The 24044-nt window shown below is 46.5% G+C and overlaps 1 protein-coding gene across 7 annotated transcripts; it reads left to right on the top strand.

Moving 5' to 3' along the window:
* Window positions 1–1180: 1180 nt before the first annotated feature.
* Window positions 1181–24006, top strand: ENOSF1 (enolase superfamily member 1). 7 transcript variants are annotated; one of them, XM_036822979.1, is made up of 17 exons: window positions 1181–1347; window positions 4820–4949; window positions 8828–8943; window positions 10640–10726; window positions 11062–11088; window positions 13146–13218; window positions 13328–13366; window positions 13791–13873; window positions 14650–14684; window positions 16927–17014; window positions 18503–18637; window positions 19465–19506; window positions 20319–20448; window positions 20689–20788; window positions 21089–21136; window positions 22374–22455; window positions 23063–24006. In XM_036822979.1, the coding sequence occupies exons 1-17, from the start codon at window positions 1264–1266 to the stop codon at window positions 23162–23164; spliced, it is 1401 nt and encodes a 466-aa protein (XP_036678874.1). In that variant the 5' UTR covers window positions 1181–1263; the 3' UTR covers window positions 23165–24006. The 7 variants fall into 7 exon arrangements, with proteins under 7 accessions (XP_036678874.1, XP_036678875.1, XP_036678876.1 ...); XM_036822980.1 differs by having other exon boundaries at window positions 4841–4949; XM_036822981.1 differs by lacking the exon at window positions 21089–21136.
* The last annotated feature ends 38 nt before the right edge of the window (window positions 24007–24044 follow it).

Genomic DNA, 24044 nt, shown 5'->3' on the forward strand with positions numbered 1-24044 from the left:
AAGGGCTATTTCCTATTAACATTCGAATTTCAGACTTCCCTTGGAAAATGTGAAGATGCAGCAATCCGGGCTCTAATTCCCACAGGGCCACAATCAGCTGGAGCTAACTGGCTGCCCCTTAGCTGCAGTGACTGCCTCTTGCCTCACGCCCCCCCCCCCCAACCTTGCTTCTTGGTGTCCACCCAGCCTCTGTAGGCATTTGAGTTAACCATCTCAGTCTTTAGCCAAAGGAATTCATTCAATGGGGTTTGCATCCGTGAGCCGCAGAGGTGACCTGGGTATCCCTGAAAACATCCTTGCCATACCAACAGGAACATATATTAATGGAATATCTATATAGCACTGCTTCCCAAACATTAAATTTTCAAAGCAGTCCTCAGAAGTAGGAACTGAAAGGTGGCCTGCTGTACTACAAGGCAAGGGGTCAGTGACCCCCGCCCCCCAAAATGGTATAAAAACTTACAGGTGCACATTGGAGGGGGTGGTGTCCATAGCTTTCACCATGCTGTCAGAGGGATCCTATAGCTCTGAACCCCAGAGTCCCTGCAACCCATAGGACAGAGCCCTGGGTTTGCAGCTAGAACTCTCAGCCACTTAACTAGCTGTGTGGCCTTGGGCACGTCTCTTAAATTAATCTCTCCGAGTCCCCATTCCTTCACCAATAAAGTGGACATGACCTGCCTACCTTGTAGGGTTGGGCGGATAAGAGGTCATGTATTTAAAGCACTCTGCATCAGCAAGGGTGTAATAAATGGTGACCCGCCTCTTAATTTATCAGGTGGTAAACAGGCTGAGGTCACTTAAAGACCCTTAGGATCTTCTAGCCCAAGGCTATCCTGGCTGACCTGCCGCCTGGCTGAGCTGACCCGAACCTGCTGCTAGGCGATCGCACTCTGACCGGACTCACACTCTCGGGCACCGCTCCCGGTAAGGTCACTTTGCGTGTTTCTAGTCTGGGCGGAGCAGGGTCCTGCGGGGTCGCCGATGCGGAGCGAGGTGGGTGGAGAACCTGAACGAGTCCGCCTGTGGTGCAGCTTCCCCGGTACGGGGCGGAAACTTGGCGCGAAAAACGTGTGAGTCATGGGACCCTGAACTGGGCTGGCCACTCCAGTCGGGCCAAGTTGGCAAAGTTCGCCAAGTTCTCGAGCGCGGCCACGCCTCCGGGCCGCGCGGCCAATCAGCGCCCACCGTGCCGGGCTCTGCACACACCGCCTCTGTGCAGAGGGTGTCCCGCAGAGTTGGCGGCCCCGGGGTGCGGGCGACATGGTGCGCGGCAGGATCTCTCGGCTCTCGGTCCGCGATGTGCGCTTCCCCACGTCGCTCGGGGGCCACGGCTCGGACGCTATGGTAAGCGCTGCCTGACCGCCGGTGCCCTCCCGCCCCGCCTACGCTGGGCCCTTTAGGCGCGGGGCACCCCACGGGCCCCAGGAAGGTTCCCAACCTTGGAACCGTTGCTTTTGTAAGTGGAGAGGTCAGGAAGGGGAATGAAGGTATCTAGAGACTCTCCACCGTTCTAGGTTTTTTTCTTTTTTCTTACCTTTCCTTTCTTTGCTGACGTTTAGTATTTCCTGTTTTTACGTTTACAATTCTCATTTTGCTGGAAATGCGAATCGTATTTGCAAAACGATGTTGTTAGGTTCCCACCAGTGAAACCCTAAAACACAGCGCTAGCTTCTCAACCAGAAGGAGACCAGGAAGCCCCGGGCAGGGTGTTTTAGGTGGTGATCCTGCTTCCGCCACAGCTTGCTGTGTGACCTGGAAAAGCTCCTAACCCAAGAGGCCCATCTGTGAAGAGAAGGAGTCACAGTCTGGCTGGAAAACCAGACGAGCAAACTCGCAGTAACTGGGTCGTGTGAGAGGGGGCTCTCATGAAGTTACCTGAAAACATGATTATAGAGGATGTGTCACGTAAAGAGTTAAGTAGGTGTCAGCCTTTGGAGATGCAGTAAAGTAAGCACTGAAGGGCATTTTTGCTCCCTGAGAGTGTTAGCGGGACACCCCACGCCACCACCACCTTCTAGTGCAGTGGTTCCCAAATATGAGTCCTGTGCAGGGTCTCCTCCAGTCCTGTCCCCACTGGATCCTCACTGCCCCTCCCGGCCCACTCACACATGGCACACTGGAAAAACAAAGTTGCAGGGTATGTAATGAATGTGTGAAACATCCGTGTTAGGATAATGATTATCTGTTACTTGTATGGAGGGAGGGGAATGGGTACCCAAGGACTTTCATTCACACTGTAAAGTTTTGCCTCTTAAGCTGGATGGAGGGCACACTGATGTTTATTACATTCCCTGTGCTCTTTGTGTACCTGAAATGGCCTCTTGTTAAAAAGTGCTAACGTTACTTAAAAGAATGTCCTTTATTCTGAGATTAGGTTCTTCCTGCTTTTAAAAAGGCTTATTTGTCCTTTCTTATATGATGTTATGGTAAATGACAAAACACACCCACTGGGCAATCCTTTGTGGATCTCCAAACAAATGTTTGAAATTTTACTGACTTGTAAAATTCAAATACCTGATCATGTGCTGTCGCCTCTGCCCCTCTGAGGTGTAGCAGCTGTGGGGAAACCACACAATCTCTCCAGGCCTGGGTTTTCTCATCTGTAAAATGGGTATAACAGTGTCTGCTTCATACATGTAAATGAGATGTGTGTAGAGAGCCTGACACAGAGAAGGCTGGCAATAACTGTGGCTGTAATTAGTGTTTACATATGAAGAAACTGAAGCAGAAGAGCGCTGACCTCCACTTTTCTCTTCCTTGAATTTGTGAAGTGTTAAGATTGCTGGCTTACTGTGGAATAATTTAGGAAATGGAATTTGTCTCTGGCCTGAGTGGTTTATGACCTCTGGGTCAGGAGAGATTATTATCTGACACCTGTATTGCAAGCTCATAAATACTGAAGTATTATCTCCCAGAGATATGGTGTGTGTTGTATGCTGATTTCCAAGTGCCTTCCTTTTAATTAATTAATTAATTAATTAACTTATTTATTTGGCCACCCCGAGGCATGCAGGATCTTAGGGGATCTAACTTGTGCCCCCTGCAGTGGAAGCGCAGAGTCCTAACCACTGGACCACCAGGGAACTCCCCCCAAGTGCCTTCTTAATCGAAAGTCTGCTTGTCAGTCCTCAGCAGTACTGCCATGACTCTGAGGATTGCTCCCCCCACCCTCACGGCACACAGCACTCAGCAGTTCAGCTCCCTCAGCACTTAGCAGCAGAGCGAGCCTTCCTGATCACAAGTAGGGTATTTTCATGAAGGAGCCCTGAAACTGTTCCCCATATTTGTTCAAGCAGTGGGTTCCAGTTACGATTTCTTACCAGCCTTTTAAGAAACGTGGAGCCCTCAGGCCTGCGGTGCTCTTACCAGCGCTTATCCAGGCGCTCACTACGGTTCCAGAGAGCCCAGCTCCAGCTGAGCCTGCCACTTCCCAGCCAGACTTCTTTTTTTCTTTTCCATTATAGTTTATATTAGATATTGAATATAGTTCCTTCTGCTATACAGTAAATACTTCTTGTTTATCTATTTTATATATAGTAGTTTGTATATGTTAATTCTAAACTCCTAATTTATCCCTACCCGCCTTCTCCTTTGGTAAGCATAAGTTTGTAGTCTATGTCTGTGACTCTGTTTCTGTTTTGTAAAGTCCATTTGTGTCATATTTTAGATTCCACATATAAGTGATATCGTATGGTATTTGTCTTTCTCTGTCTGACTTACTTCACTTCATGTGATAATCTCTAGGTCCATCCATGTTGCTGCAAATGACATTACTTCATTCTTTTTTTTACAGCTGAGTAATATTCCATTGTATATATGTACCACATCTTCTTTATCCATTCATCTGTCGATGGACACTTAGGTTGCTTCCATGTCTTGTCCCAGCCATACTTTTCCTCTCCATTCCCCATTGTCTGCTGAGCTCCCGGGAGCTGCTGTCCAAACCACTCTCTCCCTCCTCTGCCACCCAGTCCTGTACCACTGTGTCACCACAAAGACTGAAGACTAATGCGCCCTTGGCCCCATCTCTGCACATCAGCCTCCAGCCATCCCTCTCATCTTTCCCTTTATTCTGTAAGGCATGTCCTTCTCCAGAACTGATTTACGCCTGTGTCCCCATGCCCACCTTTCCTGACTGCCAGGGCCTGTTCCCTTTTCATTTTCAGTCTCTCCTTTTCTAGTGGCCCCTCTCCATCCACATGGACAGGGCTTCCCACTTTGGAATAGTCTTTACTTGGCCCTTACACCTCTCCACGCCGTTTCTGTCCCTTCCCCACCGAACCCTAGATTACTGGTCCATGCCTGTTGCCTCCATCCCATACATCTACTTCCTCCTTAACCTGAAGTCGACCTGTGTCTCCTTCCTTCTCTTGGAACTGCCCTTTCTATTTCTGCTTCCAGTGTCCTTCACCCTGGTCTACATTTCTTGCTGTCTGCTGCCCCCCACCTCCCTCGCTGACCACTTGCCTTTCTGGCTGCTACTTCCTATACTGACCCCCTTCTTCCCTCTCAAGGCTCAGGCCTCAATGCCTTTCCTGTCTCATCACACACTCCCATTAAGACCCCCTCTGTGTTCATGGCTTCAGTGACCACTTTTATGTCAAAGACTCCCAGATCTCATTCCTGGATCTTCACTCTCACCTCAAGTCCAACTGCCATCCTTCAGGAGGACATTCCTTTTGTCCACTCAGAGCTCCTGTGTTTCCTTTGGGGAACATGAACAGTTCCCTCTGATGGGAACTCTTGTTGGTGTTTTCTGTTCTTACGTGACGTCATTCCCGGGTTTATTTGGGGATTTCTCACGTTTGCGGATTTGGGGGGAGCATTTCCCCTGCAGCACACAGACCCTGACTACTCAGCTGCCTACGTTGTCTTGGAGACGGATGCGGAAGATGGACTCAAGGGCTACGGAATCACCTTCACTCTGGGGAAAGGCACTGAAGTTGGTGAGTTGAACATCCCTTGAGGTTCTAGAATGCTTAAGTTTCATTTACATTCCAGTTCTGACCTTATTTTCCTCCATATTTACACTGCTTGAAGTGAGTAAAAACAATGTTTGATGGTTTATTTCATTGGGATACATTTTTAAATAGCAGAATTTGGCTTCTCTCCTTGTAGTCATCCGTAGACTGCAGGTGAATCCTTGAATCTCAGCCGATTTCTCTGCAGAGCTTTGAGGACCTGAACTGCGTGAGTGAGTGAGGGACATGACGTAGGCAGGCATGCATTCACAGAACAAGGCTTATTGTTGTGTGCACAGAGTCTACTTGCTTTTCTGAATATTCCACACCAAGTTGGTTTCAAGTTCACTGCTCTTCTGGGCAGAAAAGTCTGTAGGTCCTGCCCAGTTTCAGAACTCTCATCTGGAAGAGCAGATAGTGAAGAATGCACATTGAGCCGTGAGTAAAGCCTGTCTTTTCTCAGAGCTGGACGAGGGCTCAGCGGTCTTGAGCGTCCACATTTCTGGAGATAAGGAAACTGAGGCCCAGACAGCCGCTCAGTTAGTCCTGACTGCCTGGAGTGCTTTCTCTCCAGAATATTTACATACAAATTATTTGCTTGTTTTTTTTTTAAATGCATAATTTTTTTTTAATGCACGCACAGCGTACAAAATTCAATATGTACAAAATGACCTCTGACAGATCAGTTTCAATGGCTCATTAGGAGCTGAAGCCGAATTATGATAGGTTGAAGGGTGAGGGTCCAGGAAGGGAGGAAATAGATTCTCTAACTTTGGTGGTGATGCGATACCTCCCTCATGGATATTTGTACTGTCAGCCCTTGCCTAGTTGTAGAAGAAAAGTCTTGACCCATTGAACGATTTTAGTATCATCAAGCAGATAAAAGGGGTGTGTGTGTGTGTGTGTGTGTGTGTGTAGGACAAGGGAACCTTTCTTGAGCGTTATATGGATGCCATCAGGCTGTTCCAGCTCCTCCCAGGGCTACCGTCCAGTCATCTGTCAGGTGGGCCTTCTGCAGACGCCTCCTGTGTGCTCCTGTGTGCTAGGCGCTCTGCCAGGCGCTGCAGAAATGACTTTACTAAGAGAGAGAGAAAGGGGACAGAGTCCCACATACAAGGAGAAGGAAAGCACAAACTTCTCAGGGAGACAGACATAAAAGAATCAATAGTGCAGTGCGAGAAGGACTATTTTTTTTTTTTGAGTACAAGCTACATGGAAAGAAGGTTAGTTCATTGTCCAGGAGGGTCAGGATGGCTTCAGAGCAACGGTGAGGTTTTGAGATGAGCCTTGAGGGGTAACTAGGAATTGGCTGGGCAGAAGGAGGCACCTCGGCAATGATTCCCTGACCCCCTCCCCCTAAGTCAACTATTCACTGTTGATGTTTTCCCCCAGGCAGTGACCGCTGACCCCCACAGGTTGCTGAGCTATGTATCAGCTTCTCCTGCAACTTTAATTCTCTGGTGTAAGTTGAGCACTTTATGAAGCTGCTTTCTCCAACCACACAGGGCGGCCCCCAAAGTTTGTACAAAACTCAGCAAGCTTACAAGATGTGTTCTGGGACAAGCCATGAGAACCACTCTCTGTTAACAGCCAGGACCTGGAACTGGGCCCGCAGTGGAGGGACGCTGCACCGTCATGTGGTCCCTGGGACAGATGTGCTGCTGAGTTCACTGTGTGGGGACCTCCCTGACCCCTCCCCTCCCCTCCCCACACTGTCCCAATGGATGCCTCGAGCAGGAGAAATCAATTTCCATCTCTCTGTGCCTGGAACAAATGGCTCTTTTGTGGTGATGGAGGTGGCTTCCGCCTGTTTCAGACCACAGCATGATGGAACCCATTTTAATTTTAACCTTGTTGCACTTTTCTGGTGACTCACTGCCACTGCCATCTCACTGAACGTGTTACGTGGTTCAAATTAAAGTTGAAAAAAATTCCATTAGCTCATCACGGTTCTTCTGCAGCCTTTATCAGCCTACTTACCTAATCACCTTTTATGATCCAAGAAAACAGAAAGAAAACAATGCTTTCCTCATTACTGTGAAGAGAGCGCCTATATGTGAGAGAGCGGGGAAAGTTATGGTTGATTTTTTATGTATAAATGAGACCAATATAGTTTCTTTTAATAGGAAAAGAAAAAGAGGTGAAAAAAGCATAATTTTTAAAGAGAAAAAATGGCCATAAGGGTTCTTGCCAGCATGAGAGCTCAGACCTACGGTCCTCCATAGCCTTTACTGACTTGTTCCTCCCGGGCAGGAGGTCCCAGGAAGTGAGTCCTGGACAGATGTAGTCACAGGAGAGAACCCTGGCCTCAGTCAGCACGGAGCTGCCTTCAAGGCCGAGTGTTTCCAGACAGATTTCCCACCCATCGCTTCAGACATGCACACCTGAAGTAGACTGTTCTCCACACTGGAGTCAGACCACCACCGCCCAAATTTCTATGAAAGGCACCAAATTTTAGTAAACTTCCTGCAGTGGCCTCAGTTTGAGCGAGGAGAATCCACATCCTCTAGGTGAATATATTAGTGTTGCTTGCGCTTCTCTTAGAGCTGTGAAAGATGAGCCCATCCTCAACATTTGTTAAATGTGTTTGCTTTGTGATGTGAACAGTCCATGGTTTTCAGCAACCATCTCAGTAGATCAGAGGTTTGATGCAGATAATGATACGGACTCTCTGAGTCGCTGACTTGCTCTTCAGATGTCTTTAATCCAAGAGCACCAACCATCAAGGAGTGGGGAGCACTCTGTCTTCTCACAGTTCTAGGGAATGAGTACCTGAACTGGAATCAGTCTGCATTCCATTAACAAAAGCCCTAGAGAACACGGAAGGTGTGGATCAGCCCTAAATGCTCTGTGTGAGAGCCAGTGCGAGTCATCTGAGGACTGTGTCACACAGAGGCCAAGCATATCCTAAGAACATGTTTTAAATACTTGCAAAACTTCTTTCTCCTAAGATCTGACTGATAGTAAAACTGTGCCTCTACAACTATCTTGTGAAATGATGTGAGAATTTTAATATTGAAGCAGTGGCTATACCAAACAGAAGTCGATCAAAATTTTTAATAATAAATTCATTGCTTTAGGGCTAAGTTGATGACTTGGTTTGATTATTTTGGCCATTTACACATAGACTGAGCAAAGGATAGAAGGATCTTTCCCATACAGTTTGTTACTTTACTTGTTCATCTGAAATAACACAATAAAGTCTTTTTTAAGTAGAACACCAAAAATAAGTAATTGATGGCAATGCTAACCCAAATGAAGATTAACCTTGAAATTAGTTATGAAAAATGTAGTCTATCACAAGTCAATGGTAAGAAATTTAACATTTATGAAAAGTGTTTTCATGTAGTTTAACATTTTACATGTAAGTATTAAGCTAATTGCAAATTCATTTCATTTTTAATAGAGTTATGCTGTGAATTCAAGATACTGTCTACACTTGACAATGATGAAAAGGCATTTTTTTAAAAAATTCTATAAGTCAGAGTCTTATTCCTTAGGAACAATGAATTAGCAAGGTTTGGTTTTGAAGCTGACATATGGACACTTTACAAAGTGAACAGGAAAATGATTTGGGAACATGATTTAGACTTTCAGATCTATGGCTCTGTCAATCAAAATGGGTTTGCTCTTTTCAGAAAATAAGCTCAGTATATAGATTAACAGCTATTCTATTGTGTGCTATTAGTGTGTGCTATTAGTTATGACTACCATAGAAGACATATTTGGGGCAATTTTTAAAGGCATGTACCTTTTGTATTTAAAATTATTTTCATTAATGCCCACATTAGATTGTTTGTGGTGCTTGCGTGTCTTAATTTATTTACACCAAAACTAAACAAGAATTAAATCCCCTTTAATAGTTGTCTGTGCTGTGAATGCCCTGGCCCCCCACCTGCTTAACAAGGACCTTGGGGACATTGTTGGTGATTTCAGAGGCTTCTACAGACAGCTCACGAGCGACGGGCAGCTCAGATGGGTAAGGCACCTGTTTTGTAAAACACTTCTATAAATAACTCAGGTCTCATGTCCTTTGATTGCAGCATTTGTGAAAATAGACACAGATTTATAATTTTAAGGTAAAACATTTTATTCAGATAAATTAGGGCTTGAACCATTTGGGCAATCAATATTTTGAGGTAATCTGTTCCTTTCTGTAAGACTTGAATCTGGACATATTTGGATCCTGAGAGCTATCTCTGCCCTTATGGACCTCATCTCTGCTCCCTGGATGGGAAGAAGTGGTCTAGACCCTCTAGAGGATAAAGTGCTGAATGGACAACCTTTTTAAGGGAGACATAATGTGAGTAGAATTGAAGTTGTGGGAGGAGGTTATTAAGGACAAATGTAAGAGAAGGTCAAAGGTTAAGAAGAGAAAGACCAGAGCACCTTTATGTGTATAGGGCTATATTTGAACCCTAAGTTCAAAGCATGAAGAAAATGAGGTTCTAGAGAGAGGATTTTATCACAGTAAGGTCAGTCCAGCAGCCGAGACCTTGCCGATGTCTCCTGACATCAGCTCTGTCTTTTCCTAAGTGCTCAGTCTCCTGTCCATGCACAGAGAAAGGCACATTGCCCACATTGCCTCGGATTTCATTCTTAACTTCTGCCAACCAAGTGAAACTTGCTTTTAAAGCATCCCCTCGAAGGAGTTCCCACTGGTCGAATCTGGGACAATTCAAGCATCAAAATAAATGTGGTGGTGATGCGTAAAAGTCACTGAATAACCTAAGACACCATGAGTCCGTTCAGATAGCAAACAACCAACCAACAAGGGAAACTTTGTCATTACAATCGAATACACACTAATATAACAGGAATGGTAACATTAGAAAACTACCATATTACAACCATACCTGTAATTGATTGAGGCAAGAATCACCAATGGATGCTAAAACTTGGGGGCACTATTAATCTCCTTACTTAGAGAGGGAAATGGTAACCACACAGTGGGGAAGCCTAAAGGATACTGACTTACCCAAGCGCTAAAAGATAACAGCCCTAACAAAAAAATGTGGTGGCAACGTTGCAATCTAATCATGATGGGGCTGCAGACCAACCCAGATGGAGGAGCATTGTGTAAGTCAACTGGCCTGTACTCTTTAAGAATATTGATATCATTTTTAAAAAGAAGAAAATTTGCTTCAGATAAAGAGAGACTAAAGTGACATGTCAGCTAAATGCAATATGTGAATACAACAAAGTACATTATTGGGACAATTGGTGAAATTTGATTATGGACTGTCTTTGTAGGTAATAGTATTCTATCAATGTTATATTCCCTGAATTTGATCCTTATTCTGTGGTCATGTAAGAGAATGTCCTTGTTTTTAGGAGCTACATTCTGAAGTACTTAGGGTTAAAGGGGCATGATATTTGCAACTTACTCTCAAATTACTCAGTAAAATAAGTTTATATTATATATTTTATTTTTCTGCACATATGTGTATATGTGTGTATATATGTATATACAAAGAGAGAGAGAGAGAAATATACAGGAGTTCTTTGTGCTATTCTTGCAAATCTTCTATAGGTTAGAAACTATTGAAAAAGAGCTTACCCTCTAAGTGAGTTTCCATCGCTGCCTTTTAATTCATGAAACGTGTCCCTGGCTAGAAGACCTAAATATCTTTTTCTTTTCTAAGAAGTGCTGGTGTGTTTTGCTTCCTAACCAGATCGGTCCCGAGAAGGGTGTGGTGCATCTGGCCACGGCGGCCGTTCTCAATGCCGTGTGGGACCTGTGGGCCAAGCAGGAGGGAAAGGTAATCCTCCAGGCAGCACCTCTGTGACCCTGCAGCACAAACACTTCCTCTACGAGCAAAGGCAAATGCACAGCAGGCTCCCAAGTGACATATGGAGAATTGTTCGATTATTCGTCTCCGCTGAGAGGTACTGGCCACAGTCAGGTTGTTGTCGGAGTAGGTTAGAAAGGGCTGAGCAAGAAGGGGTGGCAGAGGCGAGGGGCTGGGAGGCAGCGTGAGCCGGTGGGCAGGCAGGCAGGTGTTAGTCTGATAGTGGGAATTCGCCACTAGTGCATTTACTGTCAGAAAACAAGTGGGTACTTCACACATTTTACAAATCTTTTCTTTTCTTCAAGCCTCTGTGGAAGTTACTTGTTGACATGGTAAGTAAATTCTTTAATATTCTCATTGTTTCTGTAAATGAAATGGATTTCATGGATTACTTGCCTTTTGATAATCAGTAAATACATTCAGCACTGTCTCTGGATCAATCACTGTAGTGCTGATCAAACAAAAACCCAGTAAAGTCTAATATTCTTTTTTTTTTTTTTTTTGGCTGCGTTGGGTCTTTAGTTGCGGCACGCGGGATCTTTCTTTGCCGCGTGCGGGCTCTTCGTTGCGGCGTGTGGGTTCTCTCTCCAGTTGTGGCATGGGGGTCTTTTCTTTCTCCAGTTGTGGCACGTGGGTCTTTTCTCTCTCCAGTTGTGGCGTGCGGGCTTCTCTCTAGTTGTGGCTCGCAGGCTCCAGAGCATGTGGGCTCAGTAGTTGTGGCGCACGGGCTTAGTTGCCCCGCAGCATGTGAGATCTTAGTTCCCCAACTAGGGATTAAACTCGCATCCCCTGCATTGCAGGACGGATTCTATACCACTGGACCACCAGGGAAGTCCCAAGTCTAATATTCTTTTTCTGGTATTTGAAGTAACAAAGAGCTGTGCTCATGCAGGCAGGGAGGTCCGATGGTCCCGCCTCCCCCACTGTGGCACTTGCTTACACATGCAATACAAATTCTTGAGTTTCCATTTCCTAACTGTGAAAAGGGGATAATCATAACTTCTCTAGAAACTCCATAGAATTGGTTTAAAGACCAATTGAGAAAAGTGCCTTACAAACTCTGATGAGCAAGATGTTATTATTAAAATATTATCTGGTCACTTTGACTCCAAGAGCAAATGGCAGATCAGACTCTTGAGGAAGGAGCCCACGGTGAATTCTAAAGATGTGCCCCTGCCGTTTCCTTTCTCCTTGACCTGTTGATATCAGGGATGAGCACCTGGCTGCCAAGGAGGAAAAACCTCTGGGCAGGTTAAGGGGAGTGAACTTCAGACCCAGGCAGACCTGGCTTTGAGTCTGGACTCCACCACTTCCTGGCTGTGTGACCTTGAGCATGCTGCTTAACCTCTCTGAGCATCATCTGGCTCAGGGCGATGCCTTAGATGGTTGCTGAAAATCTGGTGGTTAACAAACGAAGGTCCTGGGACTTCCCTGGTGGCGCAGTGGTTAAGAATCCGCCTGCCAATGCAGGGGACACGGGTTTGAGCCCTGGTCCGGGAAGATCCCACATGCTGCAGAGCAACTAAGCCCGTGCGCCACAACTACTAAGCCTGCGCTCTAGAGCCCACGAGCCACAACTACTGAGCCCGTGTGCCCTAGAGCCTGTGCTCCACAACAAGAGAAGCCACCGCAATGAGAAGCCCACGCACTGCAACGAAGAGTAGCCCCCACTCGCCGCAGCTAGAGAAAGCCCGCACGCAGCAACGAAGACCCAACACAGCCAAAAATAAATAGATAAATAAAGTTACTAAAAAAAAAAAAAAAGAAAAGAAAAAACAAAGAACCATGGCCTTGAAGACTGTTGGGCCGGCAGACGTTGTCCCTTCTCTGGAGGAAAGTGAAAACGAGAGGCTGTAACATCATCTCTCTGACATGGTTGCGGGTGGCATGGGGGCGCCATCTGAAGGGGAAGGACGTGGACCTCTTGAGCCACCTGCAGGCTCAAGGTTGGCCTCTCAGAGGGGTGCTGGAGGTGGCCCCCAGAACTGAATGATTTGGGGCCACTAGGAAGGTGCCTGAAATCCCACCTGTGGACTTTTCATTCTTTTGGATCCTGTTCCCTGTTTCAATGCCAGTGGTCTTAAAAGAAGCAGAATCTCAGCATTGAGAGCTTTTATGATATTTAAGGGTTACAGCAGAGTACTATTGGTCACAGTACAACCTGCTTCCAAACTGACTGACTTAGATTGGGGTGGGGAGGTCTCGCCAGAGACCCAGCCGAGAATGTGGGCCTCCCCAGTGAGGCCAAAGCCCCGACTTCGGGGAGGGAGGAGAAGGGGACCCAAAGGTCCTTTCCCGGACAGAATAAGCCCATGTCCAGCAGATTCTTAGAAACATAATCCACTTGTGAATTGATGTGGGCCTTTCCTACCTGCTATCTTGCTGCCAGGACCCCAGGAAGCTGGTATCCTGCCTAGATTTTAGGTACATCACCGACGTCCTGACAGAGGAGGAAGCCTATGGTGAGTCATGCCCAGGAACTGGGAGCTTTCTGGTCCATTCTAATATGGAAGCAACGGGGCCGAGTGCTTTGTTGTCTGAAAGAGTGATAATGCTTTTTATTTTTTCCAGAAATCCTGCGGAAAGGTCAAGTTGGGAAAAAAGAGCGAGGTGGGTTGTGAGGAAATTCATTATTTTTGCTGTCATTGTGCACTTTTGAGCGTCCCCGTCCTTGAGCGTCCAGGGGTTCGCATCATCCCCCTGCAGCAGGCCCATGGACAGACGGTTGAGTCTAGATGCAGCGGCCTCCTGGTGTGACCTCTTAGGTCAGAGTTCACTTCGGCCACTGCTGGGAGCAAGGCTAGTTTTAGGGTTACACTGCACGCCACGGGCAAGGCCTTGGCCAGCAGGGCGTCCCAGAGGGTATCCCGGGCCCTGGGTGTGACATCCTTGGGATCCGCACCGCCTCCGGGTGCCTGTGCAGGGTGGGCAGGAGAACAGCTGGATTCTCTGTGGGCAGCGCCTTAGCCACGGGCAAGTCTAAAGCTGAAGGTCCCGCAAACACAAAATGTTGACGAGCGTCGTGTTTCCACAGAAGAGCAAATGCTGGCGCACGGCTACCCTGCCTACACCACATCGTGCGCCTGGCTGGGCTACTCGGACGCCACGCTGAAGCAGGTGGGCGCTTGAACCTGGTTTTCTAGACAGGCTTTCTGGAGAGACGTCATGTTTTCCTCTTAGCCTTTCTGAATCGTTAGGGATCCCAGGCCTCGCCCTGGAGGTCTTTGGACGTGAGCAAAAGGAAAGCCGTTTCCATTGTGGATGCTGGGCCCGTGAGCTGGTGAGCCCCACCTCGGCCCTGGAGGGGGAAGCCAATTCCCGGGCAGAGGCAGCAGCATAACATGGTGCAATGTGAGCCCTAACCGTGCTCTGCCTCAGTTTCCTCACTGCGAAGTGGGGAAATAATAGCTGTCCTGGGGGGTTTTGAGGATGCCGATGAATGCTGCCGTGGTGTGATGCTCGCAGCACGTGGTGGCCCCTGGCGGGCGGTCAGCGCCTGGCTGCCTTACTGCCCTTTCCCGTCACCCTGCGCTCGCCTGCCGCTGAGGGAGAGAGAGAGGGGGGAGACTAGCTTCTGTCTGTTACTCTTTTATCCACTCATTGTGTGGATGCCACAGAACATCCTGGCTTTAAAAAGAGGGACAGAAATGCTCCATTCCCCAACGAGGAATGTTGTGACCATTAATGAAATGGTTCCCATAGAGATGAGGAAAGAAAGTCACCAAGCGGTCATGCTCTGTTGGCTAAGCTGTTTCTGCTCTGAATTTCAACACATGGTTGTTCTTCTGGTTCATGGTACAGCCGTAGCGTTTGTGAAGCCGCATCAGAGATGGCCAAGGTGCTGCTTAGACCTAGGAGAGTGTGTGGTGACGGCTCTGCTCCTCTCCCCACAGCTCTGCAGCAAGGCGCTGGAGGACGGCTGGACCAGGTAACTTATTTGGGTGAACTTGACTCTCCAGTTAGCAAGAGAGGCTGGTCGGTGGAGAGGAGCCAGGATCCAAAGGCACCAAGGAGGCCAGGATTCGCCCGGAGCAGTCTGGTGTGTAAGGACACACAAGGGAAATTTCAGCTGAAGCTCTTTCTTCAAAGACGAGCTATGAGTCTAGTTAGAATCCTGGAACATCAGAGTTGAAAGAGATCATTGATTTCCAGCCCTGATCTAGAAATCTACTCTTTACTATAGTAACAAGCTTTGATTCAGCTTCTACGTGAAAACCTCCAGAGGCAGAGAGCTTGTAGGGCACTTGTGCGTTGTTGGAAGGCTCTGAGTGTTAGAAGAGCTTCAATGTAGCAGACCCTTTGCTTCCCTATAACTTCCAGCCACTGGTCGCAATAATTCTCTTCGGAGTTCTTCTCCCAAGAGCCTGGCCCCCCTCTTCCCCAGGCCACCTCCTCTCCAGACTAACCCTCTGCCTTCTCTTCTGTCCTTCTCCTGTGTGGTTATGGACCCCTGGGCCTCCTGGGGTTTCCTTGGGGTAAACTATGGTGGGCAGTGGCCCCGAATCCCGAAGCTGTGCAGGACACAGAGGGACCATCACCTTTTGATCTGGTCACTGAGTCCATCCGTGCTGCTCAAGGTGGACATTGTGCCTGGGACCCGTCACCAGGCTCTCTGCACGACAGTCTGGCCACCGCCTCCTGCTGCTCCGTGTGGTCTGTGGGGCAGGAGCACTAGCATGCCCTGCTGCCACTTGCGGTAGGTTTAGAAAACCATTTGTACAGGTTGCTTAATAAGTAAGGACCAAAAAAAAGATCTCCGACCAACTTTTAAAAAAAAAGTGCAGAATCTTGGGCCTCACCCCAGACCTGCTGCATCAGAATCTGCATTCTAACAAGATCCCTGGGTGATCTGCCTACCCACTGAACTTTGAGAGGCACTGAATTCTGGTTGAGTCCTCAGCTAAGTAAAGGGTTGGGGACTGAGAACTTGATGGAGGCAGCATGAAGCAGTGGAAAGACGCTTGGGATGTGGTGGATTTGGAATCAACATCATGCCTTTTCCCTTCATCTCCTGCAGTGCCTGCCTGCTGTGTGACCATGGGCAAATTGTTCAACCTCTCTGAACCTCATTTTCTCTCTATAAAATGGGAATAATAATATCTCATGGTTCTCCTCAAAGTTGCTGTCTCTGAAAAGGACCAGCACAGCCGGGATTGGTAGCAGGTGCTCAGTAAGTGCTGGCACCTTCCCTCCCTCCATGTACCCAGGAAAGGCTGGAGTAGACACCGCTGAGTCAGAGAAGGCCGAGGAGAGATTTCCTAGGCCCCTGAGCATGGGAAGCCCAGCATCCAGAAGCTAAGGCTTCCACCCAGGATAGAAAGGTCATCTTTAGTGTGTTTGGTGCTGAGCGCAGGGGAGAGAATGGCACAGGCTGTGACAGGGGCTTTTTTGTCAGCAGAGGGTGGGTGTTGTGGAAAGGAGGACCTTGGGCCATCCTGGCTCCAAAGCGGCAGCCTGACGTCCGTGTGTAGGAGAGGCTGGCGAGTGAGGGAGAGGATGCCAGCTCACCCGCCAAGTCTGACTATGCCTTTTCCGTTCTTAACTCCTCTTCATGGCACAGCAAAAACTCAAGTTAATGTTATTAAAGATCTAGCTGCTCTGTCCATTGCTGGACTTCAGGACAGCAGGTAGAGTTACTGCCCCGATACTGAGTAAAAAGATACACTTACAGGGTTATTTTTTTTTTTTTTTTTTTTATTCACACACACACACACTGTATTTTATTTTTACAAGACATAAATAGACTGACACCAAGCATTGTACATGGATGACCACAACAAAAGCAACAATGATTGCAATTACCAAACATGAAACACACTCATACTATGTCATAATATTGACATTCAGTCCAGTAATCCTCCACTGTAACAGCTCCTTTACTTTGCAGTGAAAATTGATTTGTATATTCTTTGCCTCTGAGTCCTTGTGGGATTTTTTTTTTTTTAAATTCAGACAGAAAGTCACAAAAATTATACTCATCCTCATCAGTTCACTCAGTACAGGGTTATTTTTGAGTGGCTCATCTGAAGATTGACTGGGAAAGGGCAAGAGTTTACTAGAAAACGTGACCTGTGAATTATTGACAGAAACAGTCACTTCTGCAGAAAAGCCACGTGTCTTTGCCAAGTCAGGGGACAGATCTAAATTACGAGACCAAATTTATTTTATAGGTTTAAGGTAAAAGTTGGTGCTGATCTCCAGGATGACATCCGTAGATGCCGACTCATCAGAAACATGATCGGCCCTGAGAAGACGCTGGTAAATAACCTCCCTGCCACTGAGAAGCAAGCAGCTGTATGTGAGAAGCCTTGTCCAGGGCCAAAATACAACTTGTTTCAAGCAAGGATTAAAGAACATTGGGAATTTTAACACCGTATGTCAGAAGTACAGCTTTGAGCTCTTGGAGTAGGCAAATTCTTTAAAAAAACAAAAAACAAAAAACTGAGGGGGCTGATTGATAGTTTTTTATTCTGCAGAACTAATTCAGTAAGATCAGGTTTAGGGATTGTTTCTTTGTGCTAGGACAGATGCGCCTAAGCAAACCGGTCTCCCATTGGCGCCCCCGGTATGTCAATCATTCAACCCCCCTTCTTAACAAATCTGCCAACCCACCTTCAGGTAGGTGGGTCTCAGGGAGCCATTGCTCAAGAAATGCTGGAACTTTTGCCGAGATAAATGTTAAGGATCAGTCATTCCTACGTATTTTTATAAAACATTTCCTCCTATGTGTAAAATATTTTCATAAAATAGTCACAAGATGTTTTTATATTTTTTTGGAGGCATGTTTCATATATTAAAATAGAAGTTTGAGTCCTGTACCTAAGATCAAAATTACCATTATTTATACATGAATTAATGCTAGTTTTGTCTTGCGAGGTCATTCTCATCTAAATAATTTATGACAGAAATAGATTCTGGGCGCACTATCCTCTGGTTCCCACAGCGTCCCACAAGGGACCTCTTACCACTCAGAACAGTCTACTAAAGAAATCCATCTCTGTGTCTGACTTCTCCAAGTGTGATGGTATCAGGGATGGAGAGGCCCTTTCTTGTCTCTGCACACCCAGCACCTGGCTTCCTGGCAGTCTCGCTGCACACAGAGGGCCCAGGCCTTAGAGCGAGAGGCCTGGATTTGAACTCACCATTTACTTATCGTCCTTGAGCAAGTTACTTCTCTGCATGTCAGTTTTCTTGTCTGTAAGATGGGTTAATGTGAACTGCCTCATAGAGTTATTATAAATATAAAATGGGACAAAATCCATTAAATGTCTAGCAGAGTAGATGCCTAATTAATGGTAGAGTTTGGGTTATTTATTATTGTGCCAAACACATAGTAGGCAATAGCCAATAAGTGACTATTGAACAAACTCGGTATTAACTGTGCATGATTCAGAATGTGATAAAACAGTTCCTACAAATGATGAACCCTGCAAGACAAATGTATTTGGGCGGTTTCTAAACGTAGATCAGGCTGGAGCTCCAGGGCCAGCGAGCACTTCTGGGCCGAGGCCAGGGCACTTCTGGACCTCACAGCGGCTCCCTGAGCGACTTGCATCTCCTCTGAGACAGTATCTGGAGCCAGAGTTCGTCTTGGTGGCTGCTCTCGGGCTCCCTTTGTTATGGGTGTGTGCTGGGCCCCAGCAGTCAGTGGCACCGAGTGACAGCATTTCCTCCCTGGGAGCCACAGCCTGCAGCAAGGTCAGCAGCGGGCACACCTCCCCACGAAGGGTCTCTCCCTCCTTTCAGATGATGGATGCCAACCAGCGCTGGGATGTGCCCGAGGCCGTGGAGTGGATGGCGAAGCTGGCGGAGTTCAAGCCCCTGTGGATTGAGGAGCCCACCTCCCCTGATGACATTCTGGGGCATGCCACCATTTCCAAGGTAAAAAACCTGCTGCTGCTGCTAGAGTGGTGGTCACAGATCCTAAGATTCCTGGGCTTATATTCCCTTTCACAGTTCTGTTTATTTTAGAGAAAGTAAATTGCTAAAAGTTGAAAGGCTACCAGCAATCCAAAGGTTAACAGACCTGATTCCCATACTTTGTAAATACAGAAAGCTGATACTCAAATATTTTACTCACCCAGATTGAAACAAAGTGTAGATTCCTCTGGCTGATTCACAAGCAAAGGTTTGCGTAGCTAATGTCAAGGTCAGGCCTCCCCATGAGAAGGCTGCCCATCCGTTTCCACAGAGCCCTTGAACCAGGGCGCTTCCTGGGGAAACTCACCTGAATTCGGGCCGGCTTCTCTCCCTTTCATATGTAAGAATATGTGAGAAGTATCCTGTCTCTCAGGGAGAGTCTCCCATTAGCCGGGTTCACAGCACAGATCTATAAGCCAGAGCGCCAGGTGGATCACTCATAAGGAGAAAGTGTAACTTCTGGGAGCCCTATATTTTTGCATCCTCTGACAGAGCAAGCTCCACGAGTAGCCCTATTTAAACCAAAGGCTGCCGGATGGGTGAGAAATCAGGGAGGAACTGGTTGTGGGATGGAACACATACTGGCGTCAGACAGAGATGGCCCAGTGCACCCCCCCCGCAACCCCCTCTACCACCTTCTGCAGCTCCTTAAACTTCACACGGCTCGACAGCAGGGCTGTTTCCTTCTTCAGCTCTAGATAGCTGAACAGCTCTAAATATTTTTAAACATTAGGAGTCTCAGTTCAAAAACTTAGGAAAATAACATCAGGTTGCCTTATATTTTACAGGCACTGGTCCCCCTGGGAATTGGCGTTGCCACCGGAGAACAGGTAAGAGATGTCTCCTCAGGGTCAGCACACACTGGCCACTGACTGGGGACACTGGCATACGCTAGGCTACATCACCTGTGTTGTTCTGAGTTGGGAGATTTTTCTTAATCTTAGAAATTGGGTCACCTTAGACCACTTCATAGTCTGGAGTAAGATATATATAGTCAAGAGTTTGCATGTTCTTCTACAATTCCTATGACTAAGGTCATTTATCTCTTTCAAAGTAGCTCATCGGAATTTACAAGGCAGCAACTTAAAGCTGCAGGGGCCTAATATGCACCATGTGGTTTTAAGAAAGCCAGCTTCCAAACTGGGTAAACATGATTGCGTTCCCTTTTTGTGCTTATAAACGAAGCACAAGCGCCTGCCAAAGCCCGCGGCAGGCGGCCCACGAGCGGAGCTGTGTGAGGGAACAGATTCTCGGCTTTCCTGGCAAAAGGAGCAGCGCCGTTCTGCCACGCTTCTGTTTTGTCGCCCGTGCCACCTGCTCATCGCCATCCCCTTATTTCATCCTGATGCTTCATCTCCCACTTACCAGTTGAGGTGGCAGTTATGCACTGATAGGTGGTGAGTGGTGTGACTTTTACGTGACACACATGTGGTTCTGCCAGCAAATCTGTAACGAAGTGATCAGAAGGTCCCCGCCTGGCCTGTCAGGGCTCACCTCATGCCAAGTGAGAACAAAAAATGAATACAGTCCGGGCTTCCAGGAGGCCACCAATGAGAGACTCGGAATGGGCGCAGTGCCAGGTGTACAGATCCTGAAGGCCGAGGCTGACTCTTCTGTGGGTGTATTTTAATTCTATTTCCAGTGCCACAACAGAGTGATATTTAAGCAACTCCTACAGGCAAAAGCCCTGCAGTTTCTCCAGATCGACAGCTGCAGGCTGGGGAGTGTCAACGAGAACCTCTCAGTGCTGCTGATGGCCAAAAAGTTTGACAGTAAGGGCACCGCGGGGCCGCGGACCAAACACCATTTCCCTGCCTGGTTCCCTCTGGAGTTTCCCATTTTGACTTTTTTCTAACTGTCATTGAGGCTTAATCAGGGAATCTTTGATGATTTTCATTCCTAAATATTAATGATTTAATCACCTGCAGGCAACAAGCAAAGCCGCAGGTTCTCCTTCACTTCTCCCTCTCTGCCCTACTTGGCACTCAGTGGAAATCTGTCTTCACTTTTAGTTCCTGTGTGCCCGCATGCTGGTGGAGTTGGCCTCTGTGAACTGGTGCAGCACCTGATTATATTTGACTTCATATCAGTCTCTGCAAGCCTCAAAGACAGGTCAGTGATGTGGCATTAACTTCAGTACTGTCTCTCAATCCAGGCCAGACCCCTGGCCACTGGCACATCCCATAACTCAAAGGCAGTTTGAGACCCACTACTGAATAGTCTTTTTTCTTCTAGAGCGTGGTTTCCTGGCAGCTGACTTACTGTTTTCTAGGTACATAAGGGGGGTGGGGAGAGTCTGCAACCAAATGGAAACCAGAAACAGCTTCTGTTTCTGACTTTCTGAAGCCCCGCTTTCATCATATGTATACTCTCTGCTTCTGTCCAATTTCTTCCCAACACTGGAGTCTTCAGGATCTGGCTGCATCTTTTAGTTCCATCTTATATCTCAACATGCGCCAGGTGAGCTTTAAATTAGGACAATCTCCTTCCAGTCACCTGCAGACATACGACTTTATTATGCCTTTCTTTCCTCCCAGAATTAAATGCGATAGTGCAGAAAGATCACTAGGAGTATATAGTGAAAGCATGAGGACATGCATGGGAAAGGTGAACATCAAGTTCAGGATTGAGAAATGGGACCTGTGAGGGTCTATGGGGACTTCAACTATAAAGTAATGGTTCTTTCTGGGTTTTAATATGCCTGAGATATTTTAAACTAGAAAATGAACACTCCTAGGTTGTTCTGCTTTTGCCCTCTCATTTCAGTTCCTTAAAGGACCAAGGGAGGGGGCTCCAACCAACCTTGACAGGTCCTGCAAAGTTTTGAAGGATGCAAAAAAGAGGGTCAGACCTGACCCACTGGGCACTATGCCCACCCATGAGTGGGTGAGAACCTCATGCCACTCCCTGAAAGCAGACCTCACTGCTTGGGAATGCCACCATGCAGGAGGGACAGCCACCAGACACAGATGCCGTGTGCTGACACCTGCTTTGTAATCCTGTGTGTGGAGCACCGCTTCCCTGTTCATTCTTCAAGGCCCACGGTCCTCTCCCAAGGGGCCGGTTCTTCATCTGTAGCCTGTTCTTTATAGATTATACACAGTACATATTATAGTCAACCACTTGGTATCTACGGCCATTGAAACCACAAGGCCCTCTCTTACCAGTTCCTTTGTGTCCCCAGCACTGGACACACGGCCTGCTCATCTCAGCTGTTCATTAACCAATGGCTGAAGTAAGGCAGTAGAGTTAGGTCACTTGCCCCAAGTCACAAAACTAGACAGTGGCTGACACCAAATTTGAACAGATTGGTCTGATCCTAAAACCTGTGCTCTTCTAAATCATTTGTGTAGCTGGAAGGGACCTCATTTGGTGACTTTAATCTGTTCATCTTTTGGCTAGAGGCACCCAAATAATCCCAGATACGTCTAAGTCTAAATTGATGCCTTTTGGGTCACAAAACCTTAAGTTAAAAGATACTTCACAGTTCATTTCATCCAAGCCCCCACACTGCTTTATCTTACAGAGAAGAACCTGAAGTCCAGAGGCTGAGGACTTACATAGAAATACATGGTATCAGCCCAAGCCTTGGCAGAGTCCATCCTTTCTTAGTGGTGCTCGCCCCTTTGCCCTAACAGCATCACATGAACTATCTAACTGAAGGCATTGTTACCCCAACCCGATTCCTTCCTCCCAGGATGTGTGAATACGTCGACCACCTGCACGAGCACTTCAAGTACCCCGTGATAATCAAGAAGGCTTCCTACATGCCTCCTAAGGTGAGTTTGGCCAGGGAGGCCCCCCCCAGGTGCTGCCAGCCCTGCCCTACTCTTCTCAGGAGCTAGACCCCAGAGCACAAAGCTTTGTCTCCTTCGAGTCTGTTTGCAATATCTAGAAACAAACGGCTCTTTAGTTAGCCAAATTCCCCAGGCCTGAAGGTCAGGATGCCCCTGACAAGGCTTCTCTCATGCCAGCCTTTCCTCACCAGCTGGACCTGAAAACATGCACTCCTTGGGCCCTTCCTGCCCAAAACAAAACAAAACTAAAAAAAAACCCAGCACCATCTAGCAAGTTAGTGAAAGGTTTTGACTGCAGTTGTGTTATCTGCGCCATTTATCCTTCTGTTCAAGATATCCGGGCTCATTTTCACCAACAGAGGTTGAACTATCAAAGGAAGCGTGAATAGTTAACTAATCCTGAGAAGCAGCCAATAAAGTGCGTCCCTCTCCCTCATTTCAAACAACCTGCAAACTTATTTTTAAAATATTAATTCAGTTGCCTCTGGCTTAGATTTAGAAGCATTTCTAGGAACAGCAGAAATAAGTAAAATAAATGACTTTTGTTCTAGGTGGTTATTAACATGATTCCATTTTTTGTCTTTGATAGGATGCTGGTTATTCAACAGAAATGAAGGAGGAATCTGTAAAGAAACACCAGTATCCAGATGGTGAAGTTTGGGAGAAGCTCCTTGCTGCTCAAGTGAATTAGAGCTGAATGCTTAACAGCTTTTGCTTTAAGTGAAAAGGCTTAAAATTTCTTGGGTATGGTTTTACAAAAATACAAAAAAAAATTCATCCTACCAATCAGAACAAGTTCAGCTGAAAGTCATACTAACCTCAGGCATCACCTTAGTCATCATTACTTGATTCTTTTAGCAAAAAACACATTCTCCTATGTAATCTTTAAACAAAAGTAGATCCAACTGTCTCAAAGTCCAGGAAGATGTTAAATCTTAAAATTTCTATCACGTGCTGGTACCTAGACATTAAACTATACTTTGAAAATAAGCAGCATGTTGGAATAATTCCTTAATCTTTTTAAAAACACACTTGTCATAAATTAGCATAATAAAACAGCCGTGCAGCAGTATGGGGTATCTGATATGCAGCAAAGGTAAAAACATTTCACTGATCAGCCCTGAGGTGGTTTAGCATCTTTCTCTTGCTCAGTCTAAGCACGTTATTAGAGAATTCACACCATGCTGAAGCTAATAAGGGTTATAAAAATAGTCTATGAAACATCATTTTACCCTCAAGGCCTTTATCCCAAATAATCATTGTATTTTAATGATAAAATGCAGCTAGAATTACATGAATCATAGAAAAATAGGGTGAAATATAGCTTAGTCAGCATTTCTAAAATATACCTTACCCATCTAAGCAGCATCCAAACGAGAACACAGCATAGGTATGTTTGTTTAGGAGGGTTCAGTTAAATCTGTTTTAGGCAGGAACTGAGCAGATAAATGGCAACATGGAATTAAAAAAAAAAAAAACATGAATGCAGAACATTACAGCAAGATATAAAACAAATATAACTTTAGGCATTATCATGACTGATGGTGTTATCCAGCTTGCTCCAATTTGGG

Source organism: Balaenoptera musculus, chromosome 14 (genome assembly GCF_009873245.2).
Source record: "Balaenoptera musculus isolate JJ_BM4_2016_0621 chromosome 14, mBalMus1.pri.v3, whole genome shotgun sequence".
NCBI classification, from domain to species: Eukaryota; Metazoa; Chordata; class Mammalia; order Artiodactyla; family Balaenopteridae; genus Balaenoptera; species Balaenoptera musculus.

Coding starts and splice junctions, on each gene's coding strand:
- ENOSF1 (XM_036822979.1), top strand. CDS start 1,264: ATGGTGCGCGGCAGGATCTCTCGGCTCTCGGTCCGCGATGTGCGCTTC. Junction 8,944..10,639: donor GCGACGGGCAGCTCAGATGG/GTAAGGCACCTG, acceptor CTTCCTAACCAG/ATCGGTCCCGAGAAGGGTGT. Junction 13,367..13,790: donor AGTTGGGAAAAAAGAGCGAG/GTGGGTTGTGAG, acceptor GTGTTTCCACAG/AAGAGCAAATGCTGGCGCAC.